At 50.6% G+C, this 18,495-nt stretch overlaps 2 protein-coding genes and 1 long non-coding RNA gene across 6 annotated transcripts in view; 1 reads left to right on the plus strand and 2 right to left on the minus strand.

Moving 5' to 3' along the window:
- The window catches only part of MAPK9 (mitogen-activated protein kinase 9), a 64,267-nt gene extending 63,292 nt beyond the window's left edge, over positions 1 to 975 (minus strand). Inside the window, exon 1 of one of the 3 annotated variants that reach the window (XM_090290449.1) lies at positions 743 to 974. The gene's annotated coding sequence lies outside the window, so the exon portion shown is untranslated. Of the gene's footprint in view, positions 1 to 742 lie in introns of all 3 variants that reach the window. The other 2 variants (XM_090290448.1, XM_090290452.1) reach the window with 2 other exon arrangements.
- A 327-nt stretch (positions 976 to 1,302) lies between these two features.
- On the plus strand, positions 1,303 to 18,419 carry LOC150000399 (uncharacterized). Of its 2 annotated transcripts, XR_016513764.1 has the most exons (5): positions 1,303 to 1,346; positions 2,125 to 2,364; positions 9,098 to 9,252; positions 12,276 to 12,454; positions 16,774 to 18,419. It is a non-coding gene; the product is annotated as an uncharacterized LOC150000399 (long non-coding RNA). The 2 variants fall into 2 exon arrangements; XR_016513763.1 differs by lacking the exon at positions 9,098 to 9,252.
- GFPT2 (glutamine--fructose-6-phosphate transaminase 2) overlaps positions 5,051 to 18,495 on the minus strand; it is a 40,181-nt gene continuing 26,736 nt past the window's right edge. Inside the window, exons 9-19 of the mRNA XM_090290454.1 lie at positions 17,997 to 18,114; positions 17,533 to 17,696; positions 16,080 to 16,175; positions 15,897 to 15,994; positions 15,520 to 15,640; positions 14,625 to 14,782; positions 14,374 to 14,488; positions 11,584 to 11,711; positions 9,529 to 9,696; positions 7,689 to 7,850; positions 5,051 to 5,904 (exon numbers count right to left, since the gene is read on the minus strand). Of these exons, the coding sequence (XP_090146580.1) occupies positions 5,860 to 5,904; positions 7,689 to 7,850; positions 9,529 to 9,696; positions 11,584 to 11,711; positions 14,374 to 14,488; positions 14,625 to 14,782; positions 15,520 to 15,640; positions 15,897 to 15,994; positions 16,080 to 16,175; positions 17,533 to 17,696; positions 17,997 to 18,114 (1,373 nt within the window). The 3' untranslated portion in view covers positions 5,051 to 5,859. The remainder of the gene's footprint in view (positions 5,905 to 7,688; positions 7,851 to 9,528; positions 9,697 to 11,583; positions 11,712 to 14,373; positions 14,489 to 14,624; positions 14,783 to 15,519; positions 15,641 to 15,896; positions 15,995 to 16,079; positions 16,176 to 17,532; positions 17,697 to 17,996; positions 18,115 to 18,495) is intronic.

Below are 18,495 nucleotides of genomic sequence, written 5' to 3' on the forward strand. Positions count from 1 at the left end.
GCCAAGCCCGGGAACGGCCAGTGCACAGGCCCGCAGATAAAAACACGGGGCTGCACCTTCCAGGCAGGTGAGAAGATGCTGGGACCCAAGAGCAGCGTCAAGGCGCGGGAAGGGAGGGTCGGTGGCAGGGCCCGCTCTGGGCACTGGGTGAGCAATGACGAGGCAGGAGGGGCGTGAGTTTGGGGGACCCTGGCGCCTGAGGAGGGGCTTCCTGCCACACTCACGCCAGCCAGAGGCAGTAGTATCCCACCCAGTTTTCCGCGTTTATGCGCAGGCTCCAGCACAAGCGCTCTCCCACACGTTCGTACAGCCTGACCACAGCCATGTCCAAAAGGGTAGGCATTTCCCCCACCTTCCCGAGGAGGAAACCGAGGAACTGCAAGGGTCATTGCTACGGCCATGGCCGCGGGAACCAGACCCTGACTCCTGAGCATCCCAACGCCGGGGGCCGCTGCGTCCCACACAATCCCGAGGGGTGGCACCCCCAGAACCACAGTAGGTCCGCGCCATCAGGCCAGGCCAGGGAGCGGGCCAGTAGCCCCGGGCTGCTGAGAGCCAGCGGGCGGGGGCGCCTGCGGCAGCCCTGAAAGCAGGGGCGTCGGCCGCGCCACCTGCGCCCGCAGAGCCCGGTCCTCCGGCATGTCACCCTTACCAGCCCCAGATCGGGCGGCCCTCCCTTGAGGAACGGGGCGGAGCGTTGCCCGAGCAGCCCCCGCCGGGCCTAGTTGGCCGCCGAGCTCACCTCGCCTCCTGCCACTGCACTGGGGAAAGGGAGGGCGGACAGACTGGCAGTGCTGGCGCTGGCGGCTCCTGCCCCGGGCTCAGCCAGCCGCCCCGCCCGCTCTGCCCCACTCAGCTGCTGCTGCCGCCGCTGCCACCGCTGCCGCCGCTGCTGCCGCCGCCTCCGCCTCCGCGGGTATGAGGGGCGCCAGGGAGCTTCGACCCTTCCGGTGCGCCTGCCTTTGCCGCTGCCGCACCGCCCCCAACAGGCTACCAGCTTGAGCGATCCGAACGCTGACCAATCAGCGTGCATGAATCCGGGCAGGCGAGGCCAATAGAACGGGGGTGGGGGGTAGGGGGGCGGGCGGAGCGGGGGAATCGCTGCGGGTTGGAAGTCCGCGGTCATTGCTTGGAGCGTCTGTTGAATCAGCTGTCCGGCGTGGTTCCTGCGGAGTGGTGGCTGGACTCCCACGGAGAGGCAGACCAGTGGGACGGAGAGCGGATCTTCGAGGCTGCAGGGGCAAACTGGCAGCGGCGAGGCGGCCTGGACGGGAGAGTGGGGGTTCTCGACGCCCAGGACCGCCTCGGGAAGCAGAGGCAGGGCAGCGAAGGAGCGGAGAGCAGAGGTGAGGCCTTGGACTCCGCTGCTCGCTGAGAACGGGCTTGTAGGGGTGAGGCCAGAAGTCGGGGAAGAGGAGGGATTGCCAAGGAGATGGCCTTATGTAGAAGAATGTCCCCTGTCGGTCAGTGGCAGAGGGGAGGAGACGACAGGCTGGTGCTCTTGGATAGTCAAACGAGTCCCAGACAAGGGCAGCGTCGTAACTGGGGGGAAGGGAGTGCAGTGCCAGGGCCCCCGAAGGCCTGGGGTCTGTTGACGCTGATCCTTTGAGGCATCTCCTGCGGCCCTGCGGCCCTGCGGCCCTTCGGCCAGTTTCCAGCTGGCCTGGGGTCGTATGAAATGGGGGAGAGGCCAAGTGCTGGGTGTTGTTGCCAGATCGTTTGGATAAGCTCTGATGGAAGAGGGGCTAGGAGGCTGGACATTGGCGGGGGGAGGGAGGAGGGCCATGAATAGGGTGGGTGGACTGTGCGGAGGGAGCAGCTGTCCCAGGATGCCCAGGCCTACGGCCTGGCGGGGTGGGGGTGGGGGCGCAAAATGGGGGAAAAGAGCAGGACCCTGCATACGGGGAGGTCAGGGGTCAGAGAGTATGGAAGGTGGTGGCAGGATTTGGGGAGGGCGGCAAGCCTGTGACCCGGAGCCAGGCTGGTGGGCTCCAGAGCTTCAGAGGAGGGATGGGGTAGAGGAAGGGATCCAGCCGTGGTGTCCCTCTTAGACCACCCTCGCCTTGGCCGCCAGAAGGAGTTTCCTGAAATTGAGTATGGCCTCGTTCTTGCTTGAAATTGTAGCTCCTGAGTGTGGCCACCTGGTGGCCTCCTGCCCACAACAGTTCTCCTCCCAGCCTCTCCTGCCACCTGCTCTAGGTACATAACAGAAAGCAAGGAGGCAACATTTTCACCGTCAAGGCTAATGGAAAACTAATGGAGTCCGGCTGTCCGAGCTGTGGTTTTACCAGGGGGCACTTGTGGGTGCTTGCCCTCAAACAGGAGCCCTCCAGCCCTGAGTGTACAGCACTCATCCCATGCAAAGTGAGTACCAAAAATCACTGTACACACACAGACATACACATTTCATGTTGAGTTTTCTGAAAGGATTATGTTTTTTTGTTGTTTTTGGCTTATGAAATATAGTGAACAGAACTGAGGTGAAAAGAGAGATACTGGTCCATGGTTGGAGGAGTGCACAGAATTTTGTGAGACCAACAAGTGTTCTGTGAATTCAGGGAGGACACATGAGCATGACTGATAGCTGACCTAGCCTGCAAGAGGGGAGAAGCAGCTGAGGAGGCCTCAGCCAGGAGGAAGCCCCCAAGGAAGGTGGAAAGCCACCAGGAGAATGCTGGGCCAGTAGTTTAGGTGGAAGGGGCACTCAGACCCAAGGTTCAGAAGTGAGGATCTGCATGCTGTGTTCAGGGACACACCTGGTCTTGCTGGAGGCAGCAGAGTTATGAGGACCTTGAGTGGGGTAGACAGCACTGAGCTGGCTTCAGCTCCCTGATATGCCTTGTTTAGCCCAGTGAGGTTTTTAATTGCCAACTTTTAAAAATTGGGAGCCTTCCCCTGAAAAATCTCAATTGTTGTTTTTACTTACATAGTTAGAATGCAACATGGGGTCTATATTCCCAGAGGGCAGTGGTCAGCTGGAACTGAGTGGCAGCCGCTGTTCAGGAGAAGCTCCTAGTTAACCACAGTCCCCACCATTCCTTATTACATACCCTGGCTGCAACGTGACTCATTCCTTACCTACTGGCTCTTGGGGACCCTGGCTGTGGAGGTAAAGGACAGCTCTTGAGGGGTATTAAGAAAGGAAGTGAGTGATGTGGGTTATTTTGGAAAGACTATTATGGCACATGAAATTTCAGGGATAAGGGGCTTAAGGCCACAAGACCAGTTAGAGGTATTGCAAAGGCCCTTGTAAGAAAAGGTGAGGCTTGGCCTGAGGCCATGGAAGCAGGTGTCAAGAGGGCAGAACTGATTTTAAAATGATTTCAAGACTTTAGGGAAATGCAAATTAAAATCACAGTGAGCGACCACTGCATACCTGCTAGGATGGCTGTAATAAAAAAGACAGACAATATCAAGTGGTGATGATGTAGAACCACTGGAAGTCTCATACACTATTGGTGGGAGAGCAGAATGGTATATCCGTTTTGGAAAACAGTGTGGCAATTTCTGATATAAACATTCATGTACAACTCTGCATGAATATTTTTCTCTCAGATACACACCCAGGAATAGGATAGCTGGGTGGTATAATTGGTGTATGTTTAATATCAGAAACTAATATAATATTGTATGTCAACTTTAATTGAAAAATAAAAAAATATTAAAAAAAATAATTCAAGAAAACTTCCCATTGTCTAACCACTGTGCTGTACACGTGAATTAATAAAAAATAATGTTGAATGTAAACTGTAATTTTAAAAATTTTTTAAAAATTAAAAGCAAGACAATTTCCCAGATCTAAAGGGCATGTGTCACTAAACTGAAACCAATACTCAAAAGAGACAGGACACATCATTGGGATATTTCATAACACAGGAATCAAAAGAAGAAAAAAGATCACCTGCAAAGGCGCAGTGCTCCGCCCCCCTTCCCCCCTTCAAACTAGGTGGATTATTGTCTGGAGATAGATTGCATGAAGGTGGTAGAATAATAAACAAAAACAACTAATACAAAAGTAAGGATGGTCATCACCTCTCAGGCCTAAGGATGAAGTTCATTTTTTTGGTTCTCATCCAGGTAAAAATATCCTGGCTAGTTTGTAAAGAGTTTCCTAACCTCAGGTTTCAGATTGGCAGTGGTTTGGTCAGGAAGATAGGATGCAGGACAGGCATTTCCAGCAGGACTTGCACCCTGGTTAGTTAATGTGTGAGGAGAGCATGGGGTGGAGGGTAGATTGCGCCACCACAACCCCTGGGCTCCTGCCAGTGCTCCAGAATTGGGGTTCTGGAACAGCTGCAGGTGGCCTCCACAGGCCGGCGCACTGAGTGGCAGGTGGGTTTAGGGGAGCAGCACCATAGTGGGACTTCCTATCTGCTGAGGCCATGCTTCTGTCTGCCTCTGCCAGAAGAGAAACAAATAATAGGATTTCTCAATGAATAACATGATTTCTAAACTGTCTTGCCTCTCACTGGTGGAACGTAACCTGGAGACATAGTTCCCTGGTGGCCAGTCCCCATGACACAGAGGAGTGTGCAGAAGGGATGAGAAGGCTGCTCAGGAGCTCCCAGCCACTCTGGGATGGAGTGCACACTAGCTAGCTGTCCCGAAGACACCACACCAGCATTTCCCCCCTCTCCCCAACCTCTGGACAGCACTGTCAGGCAGAGTCTAGATTTTGAACCCATAGCCTTCAGGACTCTGCCTCTGGCTTTCTACTTCCTGCCTGGTTGTATTAATAGAAATGTTGAGCAGAAGAGGGTCACTGGGGGAAAAGCACACATTTGAGTTTCACCCCCCATCTGCTGCCTTCAGGCTCTGAGCAACCACCTCAAGGAGGAGCACATGGCCAAACACCCTCCTGCAGTTCCTCAGTGGACTTTCAGCAGAGTACCAGGTCTTCTGCATTTTGTTCCATCCTGTAAAATAGTCTCCATCTTCATACTAGAAGCACAGAGGCCATGGGTGTGGGTACCAGCCAATGGGGCTGCTCCCACAAGACACTGCTAACTCCAAACACACAAAAAGAACGAGATGAACAGAAATCCAAATGCATAAGACAAAAATATTATACTGTATTATCTTAGAATTGCATAGTTCTTTGATTGTGGACGCTTTTAAATAGAGGACAAAGGAACCCCCTTGAAACTACTCTCTTGCATGGGGTATTTCAAGCTTTTTTGCTATGGGCAGGAGCAGGGACCAAAATGCTGCCTGGGCTTAAAAAGAGCCATGATCAGGTGAAACAGAAGTTGGAGAGGTAGAGGAATTTAGACAAGAGGTAAGTAACCATGGAAGGAAGCTGAGATTGCAAAGGGACTTAATAGGAGGCAAGGGAAGATGGGGAAGAGCTTCCCTGACACTGGGGGACTGGATTCAGAAGCAGCTGAGAGAGGGAGAGGGAGGAGAAAGGAGTCAAGAGGCAGTACCTTGTACTCAAATCTGAGATGAATGCCCCCTGCTAGGAGACTGGGTGCACTGGGGAGCAGGGACACAATTTGGGCATGACCCCAGCTACAGAAAGCCACATACTAGAAAAATAACTTAAAAGCTATACAATTGTCATTATAAATATTTTGTCTTTTAAAACTAACTAGTGTTGGTTATAAAAAGGTTCACAGTTTCTCGGAAGAGCTCTATATTGCACGGTAGTGAGAAAGTCTGCTCTGATCCCCATGTGCAAACAAGGAGTCCCTTCTCTGGCGACTTTAGGATACAGAGAAACTGTATCTGCCATAAGCAAAGCACTGGGGTACAAGGCACGTAGAAGCTGTCAAGCTCTCCTGGGATCTAGGAGATGGGAATGGTATCACTGGGATAGATCTTGAACCCGATTAAACATGGGATGGTCTCACGTTCTTCTCATTCCACAGTTACAGACTTGGCCAGATTTCTGGGGAAGTCAACCTAAAATGATAGAAAGCAACTGCTCAGGATTTGGCAGATCTCAGCAACATGCTGTATCGTAAAACTTATCATCAGAGTACTTGAAAAGGAGATGGAGTTCCTGGTCACCAACCATGGGCTCCATTGAGACCTGTATCTTGGAAGTGGTTCCTTACTCCAGAAACTTCATTTAGTTGTATAATATTTAGTTCATTCAGTAAACGTTTACTGTGCACCTGATACATTTCAAACAGTATCACAATTAAAAGGACATGATTCATGCTATTGAAGATAGCTAGCCCAATTCGTACTGTTAAATATTCACTTTTATTGAATGGATACTCACTAAACCCAGGAGACTTTCTAGTGTAGGGTGGAGATTGGGAAGGAAGAGTGACTGGGAATAGTTGATAAATGGCTTCGACTCTATCTGTAATGTCTCATTTCATTTATAATTTTTTTAGAGAAACAAATATGACAGAGTGTTGGCATATGTCACTTCTATTATATTTTTTGTGTTATGTATTTTTTAAAAGTTTTTCAAGATAAATTATAATCAAACTTCTATTTCTTTGCACAATGAAGTGTGTGTTCTTATATACTTCCTAGTGAGATCATAAATTGGTTTTTATTTTTTATTTTTAAAGGTTTTATTTCTTTGCTTTTAAAAAGAGGGAAAAGGAGGGAGAGAGAGGGAGAAAAACATGAATGTGTGGTTGCATCTTGTGCATCCCCAACTGGGGATGTGGCCTGCAACCCAGGCATGTGCCCTGACTGGGAATTGAACCTGAGACCCTTTGGTTTGCAGGCCGGTGCTCAATCCACTGAGCCACACCAGCCAGGGGATAAATTGGTTCTTTTCTGCAACGTAAGTTGACAATATATGTGAAGAGTCTCAAAATGTTGACTCATGTGCTAGACTGCAGACAAAACTTAACTGTCAGATGAAGCTGTGTGTACAGAGATATTCACTGCAGGTGTTATTTATGCAGATGTTGCAAAAAATTAGAAACAGTTTAAATAATAGAAGATTGTTAAATCCATGTATAAGATTGTGACAAAATACTGCACAGTGATTAAGTATCACTTGCAACAAGTTCAAGATGTGAGAAAATATTCACAATATATCAAAAAGTAAGAGGTAAAATTTCACCCTTATGTAATTTTGAAAAATGTTAAGAAATCCACACGCACAAGGAAAAGACTGAAATAAGATACTGAATGTGCTTATTAGTATTGCCTCTGGTGGCGAGCTTATGGCTTAATGATATGGTCTTTATATACCTTGCAGTTCCTACGCTGTTTTCAGGGGGTGTGAATCACCTTAAAAAGAGTAATTTTAAATGGCAATATTTATCCTATGAGTATTTACACCTGATAAAGACTAACTGGAACTTTAGGAAAACATACCAGTTCTGAGGGTCTATGGGGGAGGAGCAGGGCTCAGGGAAGCCTTCACACTTTATGTAATGGCAAGAACCCTACGGGGAGAACTCTGTGTTTATAATCAAGCCCCATGGTTCTAATTTCTCTTTCCCTTAGCTTCTGCTTCCCTTCCTAGAAATACCCCTCTGTCTGGACACACGGGCTGGAGAGTGCCTGTGACTTCCCTATCTGCCCACACTGGGTTGCAACCCTTTATTTTTCCCCCAAATAAATTCTTTTTGGTGATGAAACACCTAGTCAATACTGTTTTTTTTTTTGTTTGTTTGTTTGTTTTTTGGTTTAAATAAGTATTTTAAAACAAAAAGAGGCTGCAGGTTCTGCTCTGCCCTCCACTGGGGCAGGCCCAGTTTCCCACGTACGTCATAGCCTCGGAGCACAGCCAGGTGGAAGGACAGGAGCTGGAGGGGGATCACACTGAGGATGCCCTGCAGGCAGTCTACCGTGGGGGGCAGCGCGATGGTTCTGTACGCAAACTTGGCACTCTCGGTGTCGTCCCTGGAGCACAGTATGATTGGGCGACCCTAAGGCAGAGAAAGGGGGTCACAATGTGCAGATGTCCCTAAAAGCAGTGATCCTCAGCACAGCAGATTCTGAGGTCAGCGTTATCATGATGAAAACAGCCCTCTTTGTTTTTTTCCTGGAATTATGGGTGAGGGGCCGTGTGTGATCACACAAAGTACAGTGCTTGAGGCTTTTTGGAGAGTCTCTTCCCCTTCCATGGCAGAGTGACTGCCCCCCTGCCAATCATTCAGCGCCCATCTCTGAGTGGCTTCCATGTGCCTTGCAAAGGGCAGGGCACAGCCACTCTTTGCTCTGATGGGACTCCTGGTGAGTGGTGGGAAACAAAAACACAGACAAGAAAACCAACAAGTAATGATGACCTTCAGGAAAATGCCAGGCAGGCAATAAAATAGGGCATTGTGATTGGGGACACTGCTAAAGCCTGGGATGGCCTCTCAAGAAAGGGAGTATTTTGATTGAAACCTGGATAATGAATGAGAAGCCCACTCTCTGAAGGGTTGGGAAACCCTTCAGACGCTCAGAAGCAGGAAGGAGCTGGCATGGTGGGAAACAGAAGGAAGGGGCTGGATAATACAGGTTCATGACCAGTGTGGTTTGTCAGAAGCCGCAGGAAGGTTTTAAGAACAGAGTGTGGTGACTGTGTGCTGTAACTTGTCTCTGACCCCTAAGCTGAGCCAGGAGTGGCAGCAGCTGGCTCAGGCACATTGTAGGGTTTCTCCTCCAGGGGCCCTCCCAGGATGGATGTGTGGGGGCTCCGCCCTCCCACCTGTAGTATACTAAAGGGTTTGGCTGCTCTTTGTCCCTGGTTCCTGGGAGGGGCCTCTAAACTCTTGGGCTTTCCCAAGTGACAAAAGGGTCTTTGTGTTTTTTTTGGTAGGACCCTTGGACCACACCTGAATTTATGCTAATGACGTGACACACTTTCAGGATGGGGGCTGGGGGCTTTGAGCCATGTGATATAGGCCTGACCTCCAGGAACAGAAGAGGTGCTGGAAATTGAGCTCAATCACATGGCCTATGATACAATCTACCTAATGAAGCCCCAAATAAAAACTCTGGGACCTAGGCCAGAAGCTCACTCAAGAGCGCTCCCTGCTGGCAATGTGCGCAGCAGTGCAGCGAGGGCAAGCACCAGGAGCTTTGTGTTGTGGGGTCCTTGCCCTGTGAGCGAGTGCGTTTGGCTGGCCCTCATCTGTATCCTGCATAAGCAAACTGCATAACCACACAGTGTTTTCCTGTGTTTTAGGGGTCGTTCTAGGGAGTTACTGAACCTGAGGGGCTAACAGGAAATCCAGAAGTGTGGGTAATCTGGGTACCCCTGAACTTGCGCTGCTGACTGAAGTGAAGGCAGGCTGGTGGAGGACAGTGCTCCTCACCTGTGGAACGTGACCCCCACTCCAGGTGGGTCGTGTCAGCACTGCCTTTGGGGCTCCCTGCCAGGCATGCCACCTTTGGCCTTCTTGCCAGGACCCAGGGCGGCTCTGGGCACTCTGGGTCACTGGGCCTCACTAGGGAGCTGTCACACACATAGTCGAAAGCTGGCCAGTCCCTTTAGGAACGTGCACACCATGCACGAGGAGCAAGTATGGTTGAACCTGCTCACTGGCAGACTGTGGGCGGGGTGGGCATGCACGGAAGCCAGGACAGTGTGGCCCCAGCCTGGCAGAAAGCCCTCACCTGGCGGGCCGTGATCTGCTGCAGGGCGTTCTGGCATTTGGCAAAGCATGGGTCCTTCATGATGACCATGATGATGGGCATCTGCTTGTCAATCAGCGCCAGGGGTCCATGCTTCAGCTCCCCAGCCAGGATGCCTTCCGAGTGCATGTAGGTTATCTCTTTAATTTTCTGGAGAAACATGAGGCGGGATGAGTGTCACCTTGGGCAGAAGGAGGCTGGAAGGCAGGGAGTTGAGGGCCACAGGCAGATGGACACACGGAGCAGTTAACAGCACTGAGGGCAGCTGGCAAGCCCAGGTCCAAGGGAGAGGGCCAGCTGCTGCTCAGGGTGTATACAAAGCCCAGCATGAAGCCTGTTTCCCCAGGCGAGCCCCGGGGTGTAGCCATCCCCCTTGGGTGGATAAGTCAGCATCGGTCTGGCCTTTCCCAGGCCTCACGGCCTCCCGCAGTTAGGATTTGTAATGGCGGTATTGTATTCTGTCTAGATAGGCCTCCATTCAATTATCTGATTAATCATTTCCCCAATTCTAGATCATTAATAAATTGCAATGGGTTGCTCCAACTTACGTATCAAGCAAAATCCGCCACAGAGGGCTGTTACTGGCATTTTCCTTGTGTTTAGGAAGACCCATTCTATCCACTTACCACTGACTCCTGTCACTGGACTGGTGAGGGACAACCAATACGTTTCTCACCGCCCCTGGAGCTGTTCATTCGGGTTGGGAAACACTGTTCAAGTGTGGCTCCACCCTGCAAGCTGAAGACAGCTGCAGTGCTGGCAAGCAAGTGATTACAGAGGGCCACTGTCTGGGGCCAGCAGCAGTGTAAAAGCTCCTTTCTTTCCCCAAAGGTTAAGATGGAGATGCCATTGAAAACACCTCTTTTAGCAGCACATGCAGGCACTAGCTGAGCACCCAGATGACAGAGGCATGGGGGGCTGAGGACACAGCCCACTAGGCCTTGCTTTGCTTTGCCCCTGAGGAGCTGCGTGCTCTCCCTGCCTTCTGCAAGGGTCAGAACTGCCCCGGAAGGGGTGGGAGTTGCGGTGCTCTGGGCAGGTGGGCTCCTCCTGGCTTGCTCAGCTCCCTTTATTCTCTGAAGGCTTCTTGTAAACCTACTGTGAATGGCATTGTCTTTCAAACAGAGGTGCGGTGGGGGGAAAGGAGCAGCCACTTGCTTCCACAGGGAGAGGAGGGGAGCCAAGCTGGGTCCTGGGTGCTGCCAAACCTGTGACAAGGTCTGCCTGTCACCTTGGTTGAGCATAAACTGCAAGCACACAGTGAGTGAAGGGCAAGTACTAGACCCCGCCCCCTAGACAACACTGCCCACCCTCTCAGTAGCCCCGTAGCCCTGAGTCATTGTCCTGCACCCTACCCCAGCCCCATCAGCTCTCTTACACCACTGAGCAGCATGGCTCTTTACCGCCTCGCTGGTGGGGGTGTGGGGGGTGGGGTTGGGGGGAGGGGGTGGCGGCAGCCAGTCACTGGTTTAAGCAATGCAAGACCTGTGAGGCCTCATTCTGCAGGATCTCTAGCTCCTCTTGAAAGTTTGAGGGGTAACAGGGAAACTGCAGTTCTGATCTGCCCAAATCCTCCCAGGCAGGCTGCTTGTAATAGTGGGGAAGAAATAAAGCAAAGTCCACATGGACCTGAGTTCAAATCTTTGGCCAATCACTTCTGCTGTGTAATCTTGAGCAAGATAAATTTTGGAAACTCAGTTTCCTCCTGGGTAAAATATGAACCATAACTGTCAATCTCTCAGATGATGCTCAGGAGGTAAAAACCAGCTAACCCAGGTGGAGCCTGGCATAAGTTGGCACCTCTAGGGTTCACCCAAGGTTGTCCTACCCCTTTAACTTGGGAGAATAAAGACCGGGAACCCATATCTCTGTGTCCCCAGGGCTAGAACACCGGGTAGTGAGCTGGTGCTCAATGCAGCCTCACATGGTGGACGACAGCCCTCAAGCGCTACCCTACCCTAGCCCAATGCCCTGTCCTCCTTCTTGCTGGTTTCTCCTGCAGGGCTGGTGGTACGGGATCGGGCAGAGGGGGCTCACCAGGGCTCCTTCCAGGCATGTGGCATAGTTATAGCCCCTCCCCATGACCAGGAGCGACCTCTGCATGTAGAGCTCCAGGGCTAGGTCATGGATCTTCTGGTCCAGTGACAGCACTTCCTTGATCAGCTCTGAGTCATGCACACAGCAAAGGGGGAGAGCCAGTCATAAGAATTTTAAAACAAGATTCACCAACAAAAGTTGTAGTGTATGGGACAAGGTCTGGGAACTCATCACTTAGTACACCTGGCTTCCTCACATCAATTTAAAAGAGCTTTAACCTTAGAATATGGTAAATAGCTTGGGTTACTGGCCAGGATTTTGTTGGAATAGTGATTCATATTTGTACTCATACTTTCCAGGCGTATAGGATAAGCAGGGAAGCATTATTTATAGCTCCATTTTATAGTGAAGGCAACTGAGTCCCAGGCTGGCCAGTTGACATTCCAAATCAACACCACTGTCCAGGCCCCAGGCCATGTCTCCAGACAAATGCAGTGTAAACTGACCAATGATTCTCAAACTTTTCGGTCTCGGGACTCCGGTAAACTCTTAAAAAGTTATTGCAAATCCCTAAGAGTCTCTGTTTTTGTGGGTTATATCTATCAATATTTACCAGATTAGAAACTGGTCAAATTAAAGATATTTATTCATTTATATACAAATAACAAAAACCCATTATATATATTTTTAAGTCATTGAGAAGACGACTTCTGGCCAAGATGGAGCCCTAGACAGACATTTTGCATCTCCTTCCACAACTAAGAAGGAATACAGCTACCTCAAAACTAGAGACAACCAGAAGTTCCAGAAAATCAAGCTGCATGGAAATCCAACAAACAAAGATATAAAGAAGAAATACTCATCCAGACAGGTAGGAGGGGCGGAGCCGGGGCGGAGAGGACGCAGTATGGTGGTGGTGGCAGCAGCGGCAGTGGCAGCAGCAGCAGCAGCAGTAGCGGCAGCGGCAGGCCGGCGGAAAGCGCAGTTACATGTTCTAAAAAGTCAGGGGACACCCGGGGAGCGCTCCCAGCACCAGACCAGACCACATAGCTCATGGTCCCAGCACTGAGGAAAATAAGCCTCATTGTTTCTGACTGTGCAAACCAGTGGGGGTTGGGGCAGAGGAAGAAACTGCTGGTCTCTCAGCAGAGTCCACTTGTTTAAAGGCCCCCACGGTCCTAGAACATTCGCAGACCCACCCACTCTGGGAACGATGGCCAGGGCAACAGCTAGAGAGGTGCCAGTCCCATACGGAAGTGGGAGAAGTGCCTGGAAAAGAGGCAAGTGCTGAGCAAATGGCATCATTCCCTCTCAGACCCCTGCCCCCCACACAGCGCCACAACGTGGTGAAACAGGGTCCCCTGTACTGATGAATACCTAAGGCTCTGCCCCTTACAATGTAACAGGTGTGACAGCTCTACCTAAGACACAGAGGCAAACAAACACAGGAGCCTGTCAAGATGAGGAGACAGAGAAGTATGGCCCAAAAGGGGGAACGGATCAAGGTTCCAATGGGAGAACTAAGCGATGAGGAAATAGCCAACCTAACAGACGTAGAGTTCAAAACACTGGTGTTAAAGATGCTCACAGGCTTGACAGATATGCTTAAGTATGGCAAACGGGTAAGGGAAGAAGTGAAGGCTACGCTAAATGAAATGAAGGAAAATCCACACAGAACAAATGGTGAAGGGAAGGAAACTGGGGTTCAAAAAAATGATTTGGAACATAAGGAAGAAAAAAACAGTCAACCAGTACAGAATGAGGAAACAAGATTTGAAAAAAATGAGGAGAAGCTTAGGAACCTCTGGGAAAACTTTAAATGTGCCAACATCCGAACCATAGGGGTGCCAGAAGGAGAAGAGGAAGAGCAAGAAATTGAAAGCTTATGTGAGAAAATAATGAAGGAAAACTCCCCAAATTTGGCGAAGAAAATAGACATACAAGTCCAGGAAGCACAGAGAGTCCCAAACAAGCTAGGCCCAAAAAGGACCACACCAAGACACATCATCATTAAAACACCAAAGGTTAAAGATAAAGAGAGAATCTTAAAAGCAGCAAGAGAAAAGCAGAGAGTTACCTACAAAGGGGTCCCTATAAGACTGTCAGCTGATTTCTCAAAAGAAACTTTGCAGGCAAGAAGGGGCTAGCAAGAAGTATTCAAGGTGATGAAAAGCAAGGACTTACAACCAAGATTACTCTATCCAGCAGAGCTATCATTTAGAATGGAAGGGCAGATAAAGTGCTTCCTAGACAAGGTAAAGCTGAAGGAGTTTATCATCACCAAGTTATTATTATATGAAATATCAAAGGGACTTATGTAAGAAAAAGATCAAAATTATAAACATTAAAATGACAACAAACACAACTATCAACAACTGAATCTAAAAAATAAAAACAAAATCCAACTAAGCAAACCAGAATAGGAACAGAATCATAGGTGTGGGGGTCATTGGAGGGTTATCACTTGGGAGGGGGAAGGGGAAGAAATGGGGAAATGGTGCAGGGGTTAAGAAGCATATTGGTTGGTACAAAAGAGACAGGGAGAAGTTAATAATAATATAGGAAAGGGTGAAGCCAAAGAACTTATATGCATGACCCATGGACATGAACTAGAGGGGGGTGGGATTGCTGGAGGGAAGGGTGGTACTGGGCAGAGGGAGCAAAGGGAAAAAAATTGGGACAACTGTAACAACATAATAAAATATACTTAAAAAAAATAAAAGAACAACAACAACAAAAAGAACAGTCCACTGGATTTGAAAGGTAAGGAAAGTGTCATTTGGAGTATACCAGGCAATGACTGCAGGCCATGGATGATCTCACGCCGTCTGTCTTGCAGGGAAATGCGGTCCTCAGACATCATCAGGCCAAACATCACCAGGGAGATGAACTGACTGGTGTAAGCCTGTGGACAAACAAAAGCATAGAGGGGGTGAATGTGTGTGTGGCGACCACATGTGGGGGCAGATCTCGGAGCTCCCCATTGGCCCACTGCCCACCCACCAGCAAGGCCCTCCCACAGGGTCACATCAGTTCTTTACCTTGGTGCTGGCCACGCCAACCTCTGGACCTGCATTGATGTGGACGCCGCAGTTGGTCTCTCGGGAGATGGAGCTGCCCACAGTGTTGGTGACACCCACGGTCAGGGCCCCACGGTCCTTGCAGTAACGCAGTGCCAGGAGGGTGTCTGCAGTCTCGCCTGCCACACAGACATTTCCTTCAGCTGTGTGTTCACAGGTGTGTGGCTCTGCCCACTCAAATCCCCAGCCTCCCATTCATTTATCCCCAATTCTTACAGAAAAATTGGTGCCCAGACACAGTCAGTTTGCACCCAGAAAGGAAAATGCATGTGTAACCATTTTGCTGGCTGATTCTTAGATTCAAGATTTCACTGCTATTTAGGTGGCAAGCACTTTCTCACCCACTGTTTCATTGACTCACATGGCAACCCTATGGGGGCACCATCTTCACTTTCCCTTTGAGGATAAGGGACTCAGAAGAGGAAATCCAGGCCTTGCTTGCTCAAGGCCACGTGCTACAGGGACAGAGTCAGCACCAACCTGGGCAGACTTGGGCCCGATGCCTTATTCAGAATGGGCCAAGATTTAACATTTAAAAAGCAAGAATGCCCCCAAGTAGCACTTCTCAAATAAATCTTGTTTTAAAGGAAAACACTTCCTGCCACCTCCCACGGTGGGCAAAATCTATTTTTATAATAAAATTATTTAAATATGTTTACGCATACGCCGGCACAAACTCCCAATGTCTACAAATCCTAAAGAACTCAAACTAAATTCAATATGATGCAGACCATAAAATTGAATGCAGTTGATGTCCACTCGATGCATGCTTGTGGCCATGCCCACCCTGGCTCTCCTGCAACGCAGACTGCTGCTGCTGTGTAGCCCAGGCCTCCTCTCCCTTCTCTCTCCTTACCTGACTGGCTTATGAAGAAGCAAACATCATCCCTGAACACGGGTGTGTTTCTATCCAGAAAATCGCTGGCAAGTTCCACCATCACGGGGAGCTCAGTCAGTTCCTCCAAAACCTGCCGTGTCTAGAGCCAACAAGAATGGGGACTAAAGTCAGTCAAGACACTCCAGGGACCCAGGGACCCAGGGAAAGTTTGTGGCGTGGAGTCTTTGTGTACAGGCACTCAGGGCAGCACCGTGGGAGACAGGACTGTCTCCGGCTCTCATGCCAGTTCACAGGAACCCCGTTCAGAAGGCTGAACACAGGACAGCACATAAGATGCACCTGGTCCTGAGCCACACGACCTCCTGGCACCAGCAAGCCCAGCGCCTCGCACTTACGGCCACAGCAGCATGGTAGCTGGTTCCACAGCCAATGACAATGAGCCGTCGGCACCGGCGAATCTCTTTCAAGTGGGCCTTCAGACCGCCCAGGAGCACTGTGGGTGGGCACATGGAGGATGTCAGCATGAGCCTGGCCCCACAGGGACTGCAAGGTGGCCTGGGGCAAGGTCCAGCGATTACCTGCGCCAGTCTCAAAGTTGACCCGACCTCTCATCGTATTGAAAACGGATTCTGGCTGCTCAAAGATCTCCTTCTGCATAAATGCACTGAAGTTACCTGCGCAAACAAGTGCCAACAGGACAGTCAGTGTTCACGTAGGTGTGCTCCATGGCTCATCTTTTAATCAATGCAGAAGTTGTTATGCAGTCAGTCAGCGTGACACGTGAAGACTACTGCAGACTCCAGTCCCCAGATATTGTCCCACCAGATGCTCAGTGACAAGTGGGAGGGAAGCAGGTCAGGTCTCAGTTTACACACCTGGCCCTCCCATCAGGGGGGTGCAGTGAGAGTAACAGGTTGGGGGCTGGTCTTCCTGGGCCACACTCCTCTTAGCAAGGCCAGAAGAAAGTAAAATGCTTTACTCCCAAACCTTCCCTGCTTAAGGAAGTACAAATTAAGCCCAAAGACACAGACCGCTTTCTTCCTAAGGAATATCCTGCTAGTGTCTGTCTCAAAGGAAAACCTTTCCAGTCTCATGTGTATTGCCAGGGCTCTGATCTGATTGCGGCTGGATGAGGTCAAAGTGACCCTGTGACCACAGCACCTGAAAGCCCCAGATGGGCGCTTTGGCTGGAGACCTGGGGGGGTGCAGACAGGGTGAGGACGTTCTCTGGGACACACATGCCATCACAGCATCCATCTGCTCCCTTCACAGAGCACTCGGACAAAAGGTGCCATGAAGCAAACAAGACAGGTGAAGAGGGAGGAGCCACTGCAGACACGGGATCCAGGAAGAGCTCTCTGAGGGGTGACATTTCAGAGGATATGATCGAAAGGACCCCGTCCTGTGAGAAGACCAGCAAATGCGATGACCCCCCCATGGCAAGCCTGGGGCCTGAGTAACAGCGTGACCAAGTAGGCTAGGGGTGTGGGAAGGGGTAGCAAGGTAGGGCCAGGCTACCTGCGGGGTGTTGTTACTTTTATTTTCAGAATGGTAGGGAGCCACTGGGGACCTTTAAGCAGCAGGACAAAAGTTCTGATTCATGTCCTTAAAAGTTTACCCAGGCTGCCCTGTGGGGAAGAGGGGCAGGGAGACAAGCATGGGTGCAGGGAGAGAGACTCCCCTTGAAAGGAGGAAGTGGTCTGCAGCTGTCCCATTACTGCAGGTCTCCCACCCAGAGAACAAGCGATGCCCGGGGTGTAGGAAGGGGCCTCCGAGTGAGTGAAGGGAGGCAGCTGATGGACTGATCAGATCCAGCAGGAACCCTGGCACCGGGCTATAGTCAAATGCTTCCTTCCAGGAACCAGGACAGGCTCCCCACATCCCCTGAGACCACCTGCAACCTCTTCCTGGAGGCCCCAGCAGGCAGGAGGCTGTGGTGCCTACCCAGGGCAGGACAGAGAGTCTCAGGAGCTTCCCCAGGGAGCACCCACCCCTGAGGCTACGGCCCCCCAGCCCTCAGAGGACACCTGCCTTTCATGATCTGCTGCAACTCCATCTGCAAGGTCTGGATGGCTCGAGATGGGTCATCACTAGCCGAACGCTTGACCCGGTGAATGGAGAGCTTCCCATCAGCCACTGCGGCGATGTCGTCGTCCTCGAGGAAGATGACCCGGTTGGTGTGTTCTATGATGGCACTGGGGCAAGGAAAACACAGCATCACAGGTAGGGATGGTGCTCAGCAGCTGCAAGTCAGTGGTCACCCACTGCCTCCCCAGCGTGAGCCCACATCAGCGCACTGGGTAGCCTTTTCAGAGGGATGGGACATCACACACTGATTTATTTCCTGGAGGAGGCCCACTGAGAACTGCAAGCAGCCACCACCCCTGCTGAGCCTGGAGAAAACAGCTCCCACGGTGGGGATAAGACATGGCGGGTGCAGCCAGTCATTCCTGATTCCACAGTCCTAGGGAAGAAAGGAAGCGAGGCTTGGCTACCTGGCATCGGAAGCAAAGAAGAATTCCACGGCTTTATTTCCCACGGCATGAAGGCAGGTGGAGCTGTCCAGCCTCTGCACCCTTGATTTACAGATGTTCTTCACGTTTTCATTATTGCCTGGCATGAAGGAGCAATCGCAAATTTTGTTAAACTCTTTTGTTTGACTAACATGAAGCAAAGGAGCCCGTTTCCCCTTTGAATATGTGCGGGAGAAATTTGCTATTTTTGGCTTTGGCTGCATCAGCCAAATCATGTGAATGATCCCTAGATAGCAAGAGCACTTAAACAGCCGCCAAGAGAATGCACCAACTCAACAGTGGAATTGGGGCCTGCATGCCTGCATATACCAGAGCTGCACTCTGTTCCCTTGACTTGGGTATATATTTAAAAATGTCCATAATAAAAAGGCTTGTGGAAAAACAGAGCCAAGTCATGGTTGTCTGAGAAGCTTCTGGACCTGGGGCCACATGTGGGCCAGAGCGCCACCGTCCGGCCCTC

Source organism: Furipterus horrens, unplaced genomic scaffold (genome assembly GCF_987537825.1).
Source record: "Furipterus horrens unplaced genomic scaffold, mFurHor1.1.pri manual_scaffold_10, whole genome shotgun sequence".
In the NCBI taxonomy this organism is placed as follows: domain Eukaryota; kingdom Metazoa; phylum Chordata; class Mammalia; order Chiroptera; family Furipteridae; genus Furipterus; species Furipterus horrens.